Source organism: Aphanomyces invadans (assembly GCF_000520115.1).
Source record: "Aphanomyces invadans strain NJM9701 unplaced genomic scaffold supercont1.37, whole genome shotgun sequence".
In the NCBI taxonomy this organism is placed as follows: Eukaryota; Oomycota; class Saprolegniomycetes; order Saprolegniales; family Verrucalvaceae; genus Aphanomyces; species Aphanomyces invadans.
The window spans coordinates 407,792-421,961 of record NW_008580182.1 but is presented as its reverse complement, the minus strand read 5'-3'; the positions used below and the strand labels follow the sequence as shown (position 1 = coordinate 421,961).

At 56.7% G+C, this 14,170-nt stretch overlaps 6 protein-coding genes across 12 annotated transcripts; 5 read left to right on the top strand and 1 right to left on the bottom strand.

The window, feature by feature from the left end:
• The first annotated feature begins 43 nt into the window (after positions 1 to 43).
• H310_12274 (hypothetical protein) lies at positions 44 to 2,968 on the top strand. Its single transcript, XM_008879275.1, has one exon. It carries the CDS (start codon positions 62 to 64, stop codon positions 2,789 to 2,791), a length of 2,730 nt encoding a protein of 909 aa, XP_008877497.1. The 5' UTR covers positions 44 to 61; the 3' UTR covers positions 2,792 to 2,968.
• Positions 2,969 to 3,029: 61 nt separating this feature from the next.
• Positions 3,030 to 4,934, top strand: H310_12273 (hypothetical protein). The gene is made up of 5 exons (XM_008879274.1): positions 3,030 to 3,853; positions 3,904 to 4,051; positions 4,102 to 4,170; positions 4,226 to 4,593; positions 4,644 to 4,934. The coding sequence occupies exons 1-5, from the start codon at positions 3,093 to 3,095 to the stop codon at positions 4,894 to 4,896; spliced, it is 1,599 nt and encodes a 532-aa protein (XP_008877496.1). The 5' UTR covers positions 3,030 to 3,092; the 3' UTR covers positions 4,897 to 4,934.
• Positions 4,935 to 5,074: 140 nt separating this feature from the next.
• H310_12272 (hypothetical protein) lies at positions 5,075 to 6,452 on the bottom strand. Of its 3 annotated transcripts, XM_008879271.1 has the most exons (4): positions 6,007 to 6,452; positions 5,871 to 5,945; positions 5,515 to 5,816; positions 5,075 to 5,294 (listed from the first exon to the last, which is right to left on the bottom strand). In XM_008879271.1, exons 1-3 carry the CDS (start codon positions 6,404 to 6,406, stop codon positions 5,776 to 5,778), a joined length of 516 nt encoding a protein of 171 aa, XP_008877493.1. In that variant the 5' UTR covers positions 6,407 to 6,452; the 3' UTR covers positions 5,075 to 5,294; positions 5,515 to 5,775. The 3 variants fall into 3 exon arrangements, with proteins under 3 accessions (XP_008877493.1, XP_008877495.1, XP_008877494.1); XM_008879273.1 differs by lacking the exon at positions 5,871 to 5,945 and having other exon boundaries at positions 5,515 to 5,696; XM_008879272.1 differs by lacking the exon at positions 5,871 to 5,945 and having other exon boundaries at positions 5,075 to 5,696.
• Positions 6,453 to 6,563: 111 nt separating this feature from the next.
• Positions 6,564 to 7,179, top strand: H310_12271 (hypothetical protein). Its single transcript, XM_008879270.1, has one exon. It carries the CDS (start codon positions 6,604 to 6,606, stop codon positions 7,123 to 7,125), a length of 522 nt encoding a protein of 173 aa, XP_008877492.1. The 5' UTR covers positions 6,564 to 6,603; the 3' UTR covers positions 7,126 to 7,179.
• Positions 7,180 to 8,238: 1,059 nt separating this feature from the next.
• H310_12270 lies at positions 8,239 to 10,359 on the top strand. 2 transcript variants are annotated; one of them, XM_008879268.1, is made up of 4 exons: positions 8,239 to 8,704; positions 8,754 to 9,056; positions 9,120 to 9,322; positions 9,380 to 10,359. In XM_008879268.1, the coding sequence occupies exons 1-4, from the start codon at positions 8,273 to 8,275 to the stop codon at positions 9,714 to 9,716; spliced, it is 1,275 nt and encodes a 424-aa protein (XP_008877490.1). In that variant the 5' UTR covers positions 8,239 to 8,272; the 3' UTR covers positions 9,717 to 10,359. The 2 variants fall into 2 exon arrangements, with proteins under 2 accessions (XP_008877490.1, XP_008877491.1); XM_008879269.1 differs by having other exon boundaries at positions 9,120 to 9,799.
• Positions 10,360 to 10,480: 121 nt separating this feature from the next.
• On the top strand, positions 10,481 to 12,789 carry H310_12269 (hypothetical protein). Of its 4 annotated transcripts, XM_008879265.1 has the most exons (5): positions 10,481 to 11,108; positions 11,169 to 11,773; positions 11,821 to 12,138; positions 12,187 to 12,380; positions 12,425 to 12,789. In XM_008879265.1, the coding sequence occupies exons 1-5, from the start codon at positions 10,973 to 10,975 to the stop codon at positions 12,654 to 12,656; spliced, it is 1,485 nt and encodes a 494-aa protein (XP_008877487.1). In that variant the 5' UTR covers positions 10,481 to 10,972; the 3' UTR covers positions 12,657 to 12,789. The 4 variants fall into 4 exon arrangements, with proteins under 4 accessions (XP_008877487.1, XP_008877488.1, XP_008877486.1 ...); XM_008879266.1 differs by having other exon boundaries at positions 10,481 to 11,773; XM_008879264.1 differs by having other exon boundaries at positions 10,481 to 11,773; positions 12,187 to 12,789.
• The last annotated feature ends 1,381 nt before the right edge of the window (positions 12,790 to 14,170 follow it).

The following is a 14,170-nucleotide window of genomic DNA, read 5'->3' as shown; positions in this document are numbered from 1 at the left end:
CTTTAATCTGCCCCAAGATCTCTAGGTCATATCCACATGTCGGCAAAAAAGAACAGTGTGCATGCTGCTCAAGGGCGAGCCGCCGCCGGCACAGATGGAGCCCACAACCTCCATGGACCACATTATACTCGTGCTTGCGCTGGCCATGCTCGTGGCAATGCTGCAGTCCATGTCCACCTACTTCAGTCTCGTTGTGATGACAGTTCTGGCAGTTGGGTGGCGATTGGCCGCTCAGTCGCACTCTCGGAGTTCTAGCGCTTCCAGACCTTGTACACCACATCCTGATATGTCGTCAAATCTCCCACCTGATCAAGAGTCTGCGTCTCGTATGACAGGGATTCCTGTGAACGACGACGTCTGTCGTGGCCTGGATACACTGATGGTCCTCGACGAATGCAGCAGTACGAACCGCAGCATCGCCATCAACTCGACGATCCCGGTTCCGATTGAAAACAAATTTTTCCAAGGCCACGTGTTGTTTCTCGTCAGGACGGCCCGTCCCAACTCGACATGGGAGCACTTGTTTGCCGGGCGAAGGCGAAACTTTTGGATCCAGGTGCAAGGCAAGTTCAAATGCCCCCCACGTGGGTCGATTTTCATGGGCGGTGAATTGCCGCATCCCGTGTCGGTGGGGTTTCTCGCGCGGAGTTTGGCACGTGTCGTAGCTGGCATCATGCGCCGATTCCTCGGTACGACGCACGTTGGGTTCGGCGACCACATCGAGCGGCCGCATTGCGTCTTTCCGCTCTACCAGACTGTGGATGAGATGGTAGTGACGTCTCACGGCGCAGCGCCTCCAACGCTCGGTCAAGTTCATTTCGGCGAATCTCCCGTCGCCCGGCAACGGCGCCGGCTGACGCCGCTCGGGACGGAATCGTTCCACGTGAACTCTACGTACACGTTCCAGTTTCACACCATGTACGTCGACTTGGCCAAGTGGACCATCGTGAACGTTCCAGGCATGCAAGACGTGCATTTAACAACGTTTTTCAAGCAAGTGCCGCTGCACCTGACGTGCTACGACGTTGAGCCGACGCCAAAACACGACCACGCATCCAAGCAATACCTGTTTTGTTTTTCCGTGCACTGGACGCCTCCATCTACAACGACCGGTCTGCCCATACCATCCTCTGCAGCCAGACCGCAATCACCCACAACACTAGTGCCACAGCCTACCTCCATGAGATCACCCTCCAACACACGAAGCCGTCCGCCCGCCGCCACCACCACTCGATCCACCCCTGCCGCACTCTGTATCCCGTATTGGCTCGAACGTCTCGACCACACCAAGACGCGTATCGTTGTCTATCTGGCTCGTGATTTGCCTTCAGACACCCTCGCGTCCATGGCACGGCAGCTGCATGAACTGCCGGCCAAGATGCTTCGATCACATTTCTCGCAACTCTCCAACCTGAACGCAAAGTCCAAACTCGCGCGGTACAACGTCATCGACGCCAACCGCTTGCTCGTCCAAGCCAGCGACGTCGACGCGAACGTCGTGGCTCGTTTGGCCGAGCCGTTCGCGTGGGTGCCTGCGTCTGCGTCGTCGCTCGGAGTAAAACTCCACCAATTGGACGGACAACCCACTGGCGGCGTCGTCTTGCAGCAGCAAGTGGTGCGTGCGATCTCGGACTCGCACCTTCGACAAGAGTACATGGTCCTCACCCACACGGCGCTGCACTTCTTTCGAACGTATTCGTCCGCTCCGTGCGCGAGCATTCCGCTGGAGCATATAGTCGCCGTGTCGCAGTGGACACTACCCCATGGAGAAGGACCCGCTTTCAACCATGGTATCCACGTCCATACGACACGAGGGCACGCATATCTGTGCCTTCCCACCGCTTCTGCTCAAACCGAATGGCTGCGAGGCATTGCAACCTACCACGAGCGGCGCCAGGTCGATAGCTACGTACCAATGCGAAGCCCATGGAACGACCTTGTGCCGGCAAGTCGCCCTGGTATCCTCAACACGTTTCGTTTGTTCCGCCCATTCACTCCAGAGCCAGCGCTGCCCCAAGCATCACCAGCGCATGCAACGCTCCCCATGGCTTTGATGGATTGCATCGAGACGTCCTTTGCCGCCATCGAGGCGGCCAACGTGGTGGAAGCTACAACGACCGGCGGTCGCGACTACGAGGCACAACTTCAAAGCGTTGTTGCGTTCCTGGAGACCGTCGCGTCCCTCCAGTGGGTCGACCCGTCGACTTTGACATCGCCGGACGACCGAGTCGCGTTTTACTTGAATGTGCATAGCGTCCTGGCATGGCATATGCGACAAATCGACACGATGGGCCACTCCACCAAGCTACCCCATGGGTGCACAGCTTGCTACCGCATCGGGTCCGACCAGGTCATGACGTTGCCAGCGATGCAAGCTGCCGCGCTGCGCTTTCGCCACGCAAACGCCACCGACACGACGTTGCAGGTGCCGGCAGACTTTCGCGTTCGACTCGCGCTCCACATGACGACGTCGACGCTGCCACGATTCGACCCGCGCCGCGTCCAGTACCAACTGAATGCGCTTTGCACGCGATTCCTCCGCGAAACCGTGTCGACCGACGTCCCACGGCACAGCATTCAACTGCCAAGGCGATGTCGCGAATTCCGCTTTGATTTTGGACCAAACGGCACCGGCATTGAGTGTGCGAGGAAGGTGTTGGGGTTTTTGCACGACTCGTGTGCAGCAGACATGCAAACGATCCTCCTCGCCCACGACGAAGCGCCCGTGGACGTGCAGTACGTCGACGATGGCCACGTTGTCGTCGAGGGCGCCTTGCCCATCGAGTCGTAAGCACCAAAATAGTTAGCAACACAGGTTTTCGATGGGACAGCGGAAGAGGGCGTGGATACATCAAGCTGCGGCCGCAAAGACATGCACCCAGACCACGCGAAATGTTTGAGGCTCCACGGAGGATGCCGCAGCAATCTGATGAAGTGGATGGTCTTTGGGAGCGACGCCACCGTCCGTGCCCCATCCTGCGGTTCTGCCGCGCCACCTCCGACCATGTCGCTCGTTGCACGGTACAACACCACTGCCACGTCGCCATCTTTCGGCGGCTCGTCCTCCATCTCCAAGGGTGGTTGTTTCGTCGATGGAACCACCGCCGCCATCACGTCAAACAACCGTCCCATGCAGGATCGCGCTATCCGGATGGATCTTGATGACGGCGGCAAGTGGCCGCGATTTGATTGGGCAAAATCGACGTTATCCTGATTCATCGGGGATTAAAAACTTGTCGCAGCACTTGAACGCTGTATGGAAGCACAAGCATTTTATTCCGTGGTTTGCTTCAATGACGGGAATTAAACATCGCGTTGGCATGACAGCAGACATGTCTGGATGCCATGTCGAGGTAGAAGAGGTGCCGACGACAGCGCGCCGGATGAGCGTCCATTCCATCAAGAGCGACTCATATTTCATGGGGGAGAACATTGTACGGAGCATCGCCCCCCAACGACTCGTGCTTATCATGGTCGGCTTGCCTGCGCGGGGAAAGAGCTTTGTCGTGCGAAAACTGACCAAGTACTGCCAGTGGCTCAATTTACCCACGCGGATCTTCAACGCAGGGGATTACCGTCGGCAAGCAAGCTTGAAGGGAGCTAGCGCTGCCTTTTTCGATTCGAACAACGCGGAAGCTAAACAAATTCGCGATGACCTCGCCATGACCGCCGTGGAGAATCTCATCCAATGGCTTGAAGAAGGCGGCCAAGTCGCAGTTCTTGACGCGACGAATACGACCAAGGAGCGCCGCGCGCTTGTTTGGGACAAATTTAAGAACATGGAGAACACGCAGGTGATGCACATTGAGCTCGTGTGCGACAACCCGGCGCTATTGGAAGCCAACTACCTCAGGTACATCTCTCCACCGATTCACGTGTCCAGTGGCATGATTGCCGCATTAGAAAGCTAAAAAACGAAGACTACGCCGGCATGGACCCGCAAGTTGCACTCGACGACTTCAAAATGCGCGTCGAGCAGTACGAAAAGGTGTACGAAACCCTGCACGACTCGGAAAACGATGGGAAGGTTTGCTACTGCAAAGTATATAACGTACGACCTCGACTTCCACCACTCGATGTCGTGAAAGGTTGTGTATCTAGGCTGGGGAAAAGGTGCTTGCTCGGCTTTGCCAGAGCTTCCTACCGTCGCAAATTGTGTCGTTCCTTCAGGTGCCTCGTCATCGACGTCGCGCCTCATGCTTGACAACGCTCTCTTCCGTCATAGAACATCCACGTCCACCCGCGAAAGATTTGGCTTGTTCGTCCAGGCCCCAACGAAAACGGCAAGTTGGGCATCCTTGGCGGCGACGAGGAGTTGACGGAGGAAGGCCACGTGATCGGAGCGGCCCTCGGCAAGTTCATGGCGAATGCCGTGCAACAAAACAAGGGTTTTGTCGACGTGTGGTCGAGTCCGATGAAGCGGGCGACGCAAACAGCTGCGTACATTCACCACGACCACGTTACTCGCACAGTCACGACGACGCTGCTCAACGAAGTTGGCGGCGGTGACTTTGCCGGGTACACGTGCGAAGAGCTCCAGAAGGAATTCCCACAGCACGTGAAGGCTCGACACAACGACAAGCTGTACTACCGGTACAGCGCTGCTTCTCGACTCGACCCATGGGACTTGAGACTTTGTGTAGATACCCCGGAGCGGGCGGCGAAAGCTACATGGACCTCATCTACCGGCTCCGCCCGGTCGTGATCGAGTTCGAGCGCAAGAAGCGCGACTGCCTCGTCATTTGCAGCGAGTCCGTGCTGCGCTGCCTCATGGGGTACTTTATGGGGGTTGATGCCCAACAAGTGCCGTACTTGCCAACGAAGAAAGGGGTCGTATTTGAGCTGTCCCCGCACCGCGATGGGTGCGATATCAAGGAGTTTGAGCTCGAGTACTAATTGTTAAAATGTTCCCACACGTTCACCTCGACGCGCTCCCTCGACTGGATTCGTCAGACCAAGGCGAGCTCTTCACAGACGTCTCACACCGAAAGGATCGGGGTAGCAGGTAGGGCTGTTTCATGTGGCTGGACGATGCCTACCTGGCTCATGGGGAGAGGCAAACCAAGGCGAAGCAGTGAAGTAAAGATGGCTGTCCTTAGTTCTGTCAAATTCTGCTAACGCTAAAGGTCTAGACGAGGCATTTAGAACTTCATTTCGTGGACGCGGTCGTTCTTGGTCAAGCTGAACTTGGCGTTCAAGTAGTGCTTCAAGTGCGCCGTGGCGTTGATCTTCTTGAGAAGCGCGGCGTCGACGGCCTTTTGGTCCTTCTTGCGCTGTTCCGACACGATGGCAGTCTATGCAGACACAACGTTAGATCGTGTTAGGTGGGATCTTTGGACAAGGCGATTCCAAGCGCCGTTGGGAACTTGGTCGTCACCCCGTCCGGACGATCATGCCGGCATCGTTCACATCAACTAGATGGGACCGACGGCGGCAAGATCGTCCGAGCGATGGGTTGATGACGCTTCCCCGTGCCAACCAGAGTTTGATCAACACATTGTCACGTGTACATACCGTGCTGGATTGGGCAAAGAATTCGTCTTCGCTCTTCTTGGCGTGGGTCTTCTTCTCCTTGGCGAACGACGCGTCCGTCAATTCGGGGAGCTTCACGTCAGAGATGTCGATCTTGGTCGACGTCGCAATGACAAACGCTTGGTTCACGCGACGAAGCGGCACACCGTTGATCTTGTAAGGACCTAGAAATCGACAACGTCAGCATCGCTGCTGCACGACGAGGGCTCGACTATGTTGTAGGCGACAGCGATTCCTCTGGTCTCATAATCTGAATATCCTCGGCATAATACGGCGACCCCAACCTGGACCACGGATGGCACGACGTCAACCAAGCAGCTGTGAAACGCACACGCTACCACGTTCCCACAGCCGCACGGCCTCATTCGTCGTGGGGCATCCATGGCACAAGTCGAGGCATCCATGGCACGCCTCTCAGGTGTCGTTTTTCATCCTCGGAATCAATGTCGCGTCGCTGATGACATGCACACGTACCAGTGACGAGCAACGTGCCCGAAGCCAATTGCTTCAAGAACACCACACGCTTGCCGCGGAAGCGACCAGACAACAAGATGAGGACGGTGCCGGGGGTAATCGACGAACGAAGCTTGGCAGTCTTGACCGAGTTACGGGCAGTCTTGGCCGAGGGCAAAGGCTTCGGGATGTAGTCGGTGGGGTACCACTTCTTGTTTTGGAGGGTCTTGGCAGCGACCTTCTTGACGCCACCCTTGGCCTTGGCGGCGGCGTTGAAGCGGCCGTTCGACTTTGCCAACGAGTTGGCCGAGATGGCATTGATGCCACGCGCCAACACAACGTTTTGGCGACGAGCGATCTTCTTGGCGGCAGGCTTCGCGGCCTTGGCGGCGGGCTTGGCAGCAGGTTTAGCAGGGGCCATCTTTATTTACTTCAGAAATGACAGTGCCCATGCCGAGCCACCAAATGCCACTCGATGTGCGCACCAGTCATTTTCAAGATGGACCAACCGGATAATTTCCCCATATCCGGATAAACTCCGCACAATGCGTATGCTGTTTGACAGGTTCTAGTGTGCATGTCGATCGGACGCTCAGTTACCACGTCTGGCCGTTCCCGATGGATCTTGCGACACAGCGCTTGCGCAAAGAGTATGTGGCGCTGAAGAAGACGCCCGTGGACAACATCGAAGCGGTTCCGTTGGAAAACAACATCCTTGAATGGCACTATGTGATTCGAGGTGTGGGTCTGTATGAGGGTGGGTTCTACCACGGCAAGCTCAAGTTCCCTCGCGAGTACCCGATGAAGCCTCCATCTGTGTACATGATCACACCCAGTGGGCGCTTTGAAATGAACACGCGACTTTGCCTGAGCATATCGGACTTTCACCCTGAAACGTGGAATCCGTTGTGGTCTGTGGGAAGCATTCTCATCGGCTTGTTTTCGTTCATGAACGAGGACACCGCCACGACGGGGAGCATCGAGTCGAGCGATGAGGAAAAGCAGACCCTTGCCGCCTCAAGTCTCGCAACGAACTGCACGAACTCAGTCTTTCGAAAGTGCTTTCCTCATCTTGTCGAGATGCATCAAGATCTCGAAAGTCGCGCGTCGTCTGTAGCACCTGCTCCCAGCAATACATGACCAGCCCATCGACTAGCCGATATATAATACGATGTGTCTCTTTCCACTCCCACATGGGGTCGCTCCATTTGTTTCGATAGACAATTCTACGCAGGCTTGTCATGATGCCCCCGTGGCCGTCTCGCCCAGCTTCACAGCACGCGACTCTCTACCCTACAATAGTGCTGGTGCCTCAACACGAAGTTGGAACCGACATGAAGTATGCTGGACTGTTTGGTCTGCTTACTACCTGATACGTATGATACCTGAAGAGCAGATCCCTTCAGCACCCGTTGGCCATGCCGTGGAATGCGATCAACTAGTCCCTCCCGTGAACGAAAGTGCGGCGTTCCATGGCCGCCAGGCCATGGACTTCCGCCATCGCGTGCGTCCAGGCGCACTTTGCTATGGTCCCCACGACCAAATGCGCCATTGAAACTTGACGAAGAGTCCGATCGATCCAAACACCAACCCATGAACCCGAATCCCCGCTTGGCGATCATTTCGCTACCTGACGCAATTGTCAACTCAGCACCGGGCAGTATGAAATACATGGCGACGCCTAGTGCTTTCTTGTCGCGGGCTGCCCGATTCCGTGTCGAGAGGTCGACGTCACAGCGCCGTGCTACCGCACTCGAAACAATCTGCACACCGTCGAATGAATGCGTCGTCACCAAACGGCGTGCAGAAAGCACGGTGCACTTGTCACATCCTCGTGGCGGTGCTAACAGTCAACCCTTGAGTGCGTTCGACCCAGCTCAACCACTTTCCGACTCGGATATCACATTCCGGATTTGCCAGTCGTGAACTTGGAACAGAGACTCGCGCATGAGCTCGGGGAGGCCCCGAGTACTGCCGTTTACGTCTGCACGGGCTTCGAGCCATGTGAGGGAAGCTTGTATCCACTGACTAGGTCTGTGTTTGTGGGTTCATCGCGGCGGTGTGCCTTACGGACATGGGCCGATCATGGTTGCGTCACAACTGCAGGAATGACGACGTCGTTCGATCGGTACGCCGAGAAGACGACGTCGCCTCCAACACAAAAATGGACAATCGTTGTTCAGCAAATTTCATTTAAATTCCATTTGTATAATGAAATAAAGAATCCCTCTTTTTGAATTTTGTAGCGGGAGAGCAACATGAGTAAAGAAATTGAACCGTCTTCATCATGGACATCAGCACGTTCGACATTGACTGGACTCAGGATGCTTGTGACTTTGACTTCCTCCTGCCTGAGGACGAAAGGACTGCGACAGTCGTCGAGGCTTCTTGCAACAGCGCTGACGACAGCGTGACCGCGACTTCACAGCCTCAACGACGCCGCCGAAAGCGAACCAACTTGCTTCAGATCGAACTGCTGTCGTTGCACCAAGAAGCCGCCAACTTGGCTCGCCAATTGGAAAACCTACAAGCTCACCGCGCCGCTTGTCTCGATGGGTTAACGGACACTGAGATGAAATGGGAAAAGATTGCGCGCAATCAATTGCAGCTAAAGCTCAAGGCGATCCGCGAGAACCACGACCTCCGTACTGCGTTGGCCGATCAGTCCAAGTTGCAACAAGCGCTGGAGGATGTACTGCTCAAGAAGCCTCGGGTCATGGTACGTTCAACACAGTTCCTGGCGCCATTCCATCAAGTTGTGTCCGTAGCTGATGAAAGTCGAGGACGATCAGTGGCGTTTGCTAAAGTTGGGCGCGAACGGCGAGAAGCGACTTGCAGCCATTCATGCCATTGCCGAGCGTCAGATGGAGCTTATGGAAAGCGACATGTTGTCGCTCGGCCTCGTAGACACCAACGATGACTTGCTTATCGTCCGCCACAACGACGTGGCAATGTTCTCGGAAGGGATACGAGCGACTGCCGTCGCTGGGTCGTTGGCGGCTGTGGGTGTGGCAGCATGGAGAACGTTAGCAATCGTCCTGGGCAAGTCGTGTGCGGTTGGGCATTCTTGTGTACGAATATTCCAAAAAGAATTCGGACCGATGGTGGACATGCTCATCGCCGTGGGTGCGTAGTCTTATGCCATCGACAGCAACACGCTGTACACGCGAACAATATTTCGCCGCCCTGAAGGACGGGCGACTGTGTCGACAAGCGTGATCATGAAGAGGTTTGTACTCAACGACGGGACCACTGTTCGCGTCGTATTTCGCACGATATTCGACGACGAAGCGATGCCAATATTGGGCAAGACGTACGCAGTGGACCAGTATGGATGGTGCGACAGAATAGCTCGTCGATGTAACATGACAGGGGTGCGTCGATGCGGCTGTAGGATCCACATGGAAGAGCACGCGGATGGCAGCGTGTTGTACAAGAGCTTCGTCAAAAGCCACTTCGTCCTCCCCAACCCCGAGGACGTGAACGACCTGACTGCGTTGCTGGGAGAGCTCTATTTGGAGCAGGTTGCGTTGACACCGCCCCAACCGCCGCCCGTCGACAGCATCGCGATGGCCAAAGCAGTGTTCGACATCACGTTCCGGCATTTTGAAGTCGTGCTGCACGACGAACTTGCCAAGGAAAGGACGAAGGGGCATGTGCCAGCATCATCGACAGAGACTGCGTCATCGACCGATGCGGTCATCAGCATTGGCTCCGCCATGCCCACATAATGCCATACCGACTTCACCACGTTCCCTCGATAGATCGAAACTTGTCCAATTCTGCACGGAGCGATGGCTTTGTCATTGCGTTGGAGGGCTATCATACTCACAGGAAAAGCATCCGGGAAGGCCATGCCGTTCGGTTCCATGCTCCGACACAACGCCTTTCCTGCCTTGGCTCGCGTTGCGAACCGTGTGGGTGGTAGCGAATGCGCTGCCCTCTGAAATCGTCGGCATGTCTGGAGTAGCGGCGGACACAAGTAGCAGAGGCGTCATGCAGTTCATGCGTCCCGTACTTGGCTCCTGCAAGCAGCCAAAGCAACGTTTATCATCCTGATAGCATTACAATCCCGCGTTCCGTAGTGACGTTTCGCCCCATTCCACACGCCGCACAACCTCCTCGGCCACCATGCAACTCCGCGCGTCAGTGGCGGAGAACAACCACGTTTCACGAGAACTCGAAGCAATCGTGCTGAAAAACGCGGACGGATGGTCTTGCGCAGCCACCGCCATCGGATGCCTCTTGTAGATGGTGCGAATCGACGAGGACCTGTTCTCACGCGTCGGGAGAAAAGCGACGCGCGGCGATCGCCGATTGCCCGTTGGAGAACATGGAGTGCGAGTGCATTCCAACGGGGGTGCAGGACCCCACCGACGAATCGTTTACGGTCCGCCACGTGATCACCAATCCGTTCGACGCCGAGGCGCTGCGGTGTGTGTGTGGCTCCAGTGTCGCCGCCGTGACAATTGCAGTGTGAAACGTACGTCCCCAAGCCGCCCCGATGGAGGCGGCGGCGTCGTCGCAAGGAGTGGAGGCGCCACAAGGTAGACAACATGGACGACTCGCTGGGGCGGCCATTTCGAGACACGCTGTCCGTCCGAATGACATGCCGCGCCTCGGACATTGTCGCCGAGCGAGATTTTCCCACGGCCATGTCCGTCTGGTCTTTCGCACAGTCCTGAAAAATGCCGCGTTCGAAGCAAGTTGGCTGACAGCATGCTCCACAATTCACTTCGATAGGATGCCGACCTCGTCGACGACGGGATGCAACCTCTCGACAGCTCCATTGAAAGCGCTCAAGCCGTACGAATTCAACTCGCGGATTCATACGACCGCGCTGTCGAAAGCAACCAAACATCGCGCTCACTCGTTCGTCGGCTGTCGTGGTGTGCCCCACCCAGTGCTTCTCCCACGTGCGTGACGAAGGTCGTGACGCTGTTGTGAAGGACAGATGCGATGGCACTGAATTGTACAAGGACGATCCATGTGCGTGGCCCATTCGCCAGGCGTAACCTGTGTGTGCATGCAGCCCGACGTGGTCTCGGCAGATGTGGACACGATGTCCAACCCCTGTCTGACAACACGACCGGCGCTGAATGCAATTGTGCTCCTTGCCGCAGGTAGCCTTCGACCGCCCAGTTCGTGCATGGAGCGAAGCGCGGTCATGGTGTGCCCAGTAGATGAGGCAATGACGTCGCGCAGCGCAGCGGCAGCTCCTGGCACGGCTGCTGCGAGGACAACTGCACCTTCGTCCATGGGTTGTAATCTTTCGACCAATGAAAAATGGGCATGCGGGGGACACTTGTCGAACAACACCGCGGCGGAGCATCCGTCGATCCAGTTCGCCCACATGTCCGCTGCGACTGCTGCTGATGGCGGGTTCGACTTCCTTCCAGACGTCGATGAGTCCATCTTCCATGACCTGGACATGTCGTCTACGGCTAGCAGCGGGTACACGTCGCAAGATGACGCGACGGCGCCGACGCTTCACCTGGTCAAACACAACAAGAAAAAACGACCGAACAAAGTTTTGATCGAATTGATGTCGCTGCAACACGATCAAGTCGAGTTGGAGCGGCAACTGTTCGAGCTCGAGCGTCAGCGGGCGCTGCGCATGGAGCACTCGACGTCGGACGTGGCCAAGTGGGAGCAAATGGCACGGCACCAACTCGCCCTGAAAATCAAAGCAGTGCGCGAGAACGAAGAGCTCCGGTCGATGCTAGTCGAGCAAACAGCGTACCAGCACCAGCTCGAGTCGATGGTGCTCAAGAAGCCACGATTCATGGTCGATCATCTCGTTGGAAGATGTGCCCATGGACATATTCGTCGTAGATGATGAAGCTCCAAGACGACCAGTGGCGCGTCCTCCAGCTCAGTGCGGACGGCGACAAGCGGCTCACAGCCATCCACGCAATCGCCGACCGCCAGCTGGAATCCATCGAGGGCGACATGATCACAAGCGGGCTAGCCGACGCCCCCGACGAGTTTGAATCGTTCCGGTACGCGACAGAGGGACTGCAGCGGACGGCCGAAGCTATGGCGAGCTCCATCATGCATGGAACCCTCTTTGACGCGTCGAATGCCGCGTGGCATACGCTTCAGTTCATGCAGACGCGCGGCCGGTCGACCCACGTGCCCAGTGACACCTGCGTACGGCTGCTGTCGTCGTCGATATCCCCGTGCTTGACCATGACGTAGACGTACACGATTGACGATGACACGCTGTACATTCGGTCGCGATACACCCTCCCGTCGTCCAAGCTCGAGACAAATGTGATTCTGAAACGAACGGTGGCCGCCGGCCGCGTCGTCCACGTGGTGTGGAGAACTGTTCTTGGGGACGACGCCATGCCGTTCAGCGCCGACAGTTTTGTCAGCGACCAGTGCGGATGGTACGTGCGGAGCGTCTGTGCGAGATCGATCGTTGTATGGCTAGGATGACGATTGTGCGAGGCCATGCGCCCCACACGGTCGTGTGCAAGGCGTACTACAAGGCGGTCCTGGCCAACTCGACCGACGACTCGATCCACACACTTAGCCAAATGATGCGCGAGATCCATCTGCGAGATGCTCCGGTCGACATGACGTCGGTGGACGTGATGCACGCCGCGTTTGAGAACGGTTTCCGCGCATTCGCAGCCACCATGCGGCGGTACATGGCGACCTAACGGATCAAGCCGTGCTAAATTCCATCGTGATATCGACCGCCACGGCTCCGCGGGTGCCGGAACAGGATCTGCCCTTCCGACAACGCCACTACGACTAAACACGTCGTAATGTACAATGTCTAGTATGCGAGCAGCAACTTGTCCGCGTCCTGGTCCGCCTTTCTACTGGATCGAGTGTCCATGGCGCTCCACATGTCCTCACACGTTCGACTCGATGCGCCGACACGCAAGCCAAGAGCCCGGCACGTGCGGATTCGAACGAGGCCGCCACGAGCACGAGCTCTCTCGTCCACCATCACCTACAGGCAAAATGCACCACAACAGGAATCGTTTCACGGCAAACGATCTCGTCTCGGCGTCCGATGGAGTTTGTAGCGCGAAGCGGGGGGCGAGGGACGCGATGGACCTCCGGGCATACCCGATCGACAACATCGAAGCTGTGCCATTGGAATCGACTATCCTCGTGTGGCACATATTCGAGGCGTTGGCGAGTACGACGGTGGCAGCCCCACAGACAACGGTCCCACCCAACGACCCGTGGAAACCACCGCGAATCCCCAACGGGCGACTCAAGACGACCATGAGGCTGTGCCTAGGCATGTTTGGATCATCATCGCGACTCGTGGAATGGCAGGACGATCTTGATCGGACTCGTTTCCTTCATCAACCATGACACGCACGGTAGCATGGACTCGTCCGAGAAGCGACCACTTGCTCTGCCTTGCATTCAATCGCAACAACAGAGTGTTCCGGGAATTGTTGCCGCACTGCGCAAGACCTCAACGTGGCAGACGTTGTCGATGCTGTCGGAGACGCGGAAACACCCCACGGGTCCGCCTTTCGCCGCCACTTGCCGACGAGGACGATTCACAACGTGCTGGACGGAGTAGACGCAACCACCAACGATGCAGATGCTTCCGCAGCAAGAGTAAGCAGGTCACCTACGATTGCGAGTGTTTTGTGCGTTTGGAGCTCAACCACGTCGCCAAGGCAGCAGTCGGTGTGCTTTTGGCTGGCCCCCTCCCATGTTGATGACTCGAAAACATGTCGCATCACGAACAGGCTCGAAACAGCTTACATGAAAACTAGTTGGCTGCAACGGGACGCCCCGACGTGTTTGGCGGTCCTTCTCCACGTTTCGAGTGGTTTTTTGACGACGACGTGGCCGCTCCTCATGCCGCGGTCCAACGAGTCGGTCGACTCCTCAGAGATACCGAATCGACGCGGGTTTCGACTGGCCCCACGACAAGCATCTGCCTTTGGTGATGCAAAGACCGAGCATCGAAATGTATTCGACTGTTTGCGACGATTGCCCCGCGCCGAGAACGTCGTCGCATCCGAGCGCGACCTCCACACGTCGATCAAGTTACTGTGTGTTCCAACGATCGACGCCACCGATCGATGAAAGCGTGTCACAGCACACGTTGCCATCTAGCGGTGTGCATTTGAGTTTCCATCGTGGCATGGCTTGATCTTGGCACTGGAACTGTGGTAGGCGGTCGTGGAAGCTGCAG

Excerpts from the sequence above, each read along its gene's own strand:
- H310_12272 (XM_008879273.1), bottom strand. The coding sequence starts at position 6,406 with ATGGCCCCTGCTAAACCTGCTGCCAAGCCCGCCGCCAAGGCCGCGAAG. Across the intron at positions 5,697-6,006 it reads GGGCACGTTGCTCGTCACTG|GTCCTTACAAGATCAACGGT; the intron begins GTACGTGTGCAT and ends GTCGATTTCTAG. Across the intron at positions 5,295-5,514 it reads TCTTTGCCCAATCCAGCACG|ACTGCCATCGTGTCGGAACA; the intron begins GTATGTACACGT and ends GTGTCTGCATAG.
- H310_12273 (XM_008879274.1), top strand. The coding sequence starts at position 3,093 with ATGGAACCACCGCCGCCATCACGTCAAACAACCGTCCCATGCAGGATC. Across the intron at positions 3,854-3,903 it reads TTGGAAGCCAACTACCTCAG|AAAGCTAAAAAACGAAGACT; the intron begins GTACATCTCTCC and ends TTGCCGCATTAG. Across the intron at positions 4,594-4,643 it reads AACGACAAGCTGTACTACCG|ATACCCCGGAGCGGGCGGCG; the intron begins GTACAGCGCTGC and ends GACTTTGTGTAG.
- H310_12274 (XM_008879275.1), top strand. The coding sequence starts at position 62 with ATGCTGCTCAAGGGCGAGCCGCCGCCGGCACAGATGGAGCCCACAACC.
- H310_12271 (XM_008879270.1), top strand. The coding sequence starts at position 6,604 with ATGGATCTTGCGACACAGCGCTTGCGCAAAGAGTATGTGGCGCTGAAG.
- H310_12270 (XM_008879269.1), top strand. The coding sequence starts at position 8,273 with ATGGACATCAGCACGTTCGACATTGACTGGACTCAGGATGCTTGTGAC. Across the intron at positions 8,705-8,753 it reads TCAAGAAGCCTCGGGTCATG|CTGATGAAAGTCGAGGACGA; the intron begins GTACGTTCAACA and ends TTGTGTCCGTAG. Across the intron at positions 9,057-9,119 it reads GTGCGGTTGGGCATTCTTGT|TCTTATGCCATCGACAGCAA; the intron begins GTACGAATATTC and ends GTGGGTGCGTAG.
- H310_12269 (XM_008879266.1), top strand. The coding sequence starts at position 10,973 with ATGTGCGTGGCCCATTCGCCAGGCGTAACCTGTGTGTGCATGCAGCCC. Across the intron at positions 11,774-11,820 it reads TCAAGAAGCCACGATTCATG|ATGATGAAGCTCCAAGACGA; the intron begins GTCGATCATCTC and ends TATTCGTCGTAG. Across the intron at positions 12,139-12,186 it reads ACGTGCCCAGTGACACCTGC|ACGTACACGATTGACGATGA; the intron begins GTACGGCTGCTG and ends ACCATGACGTAG.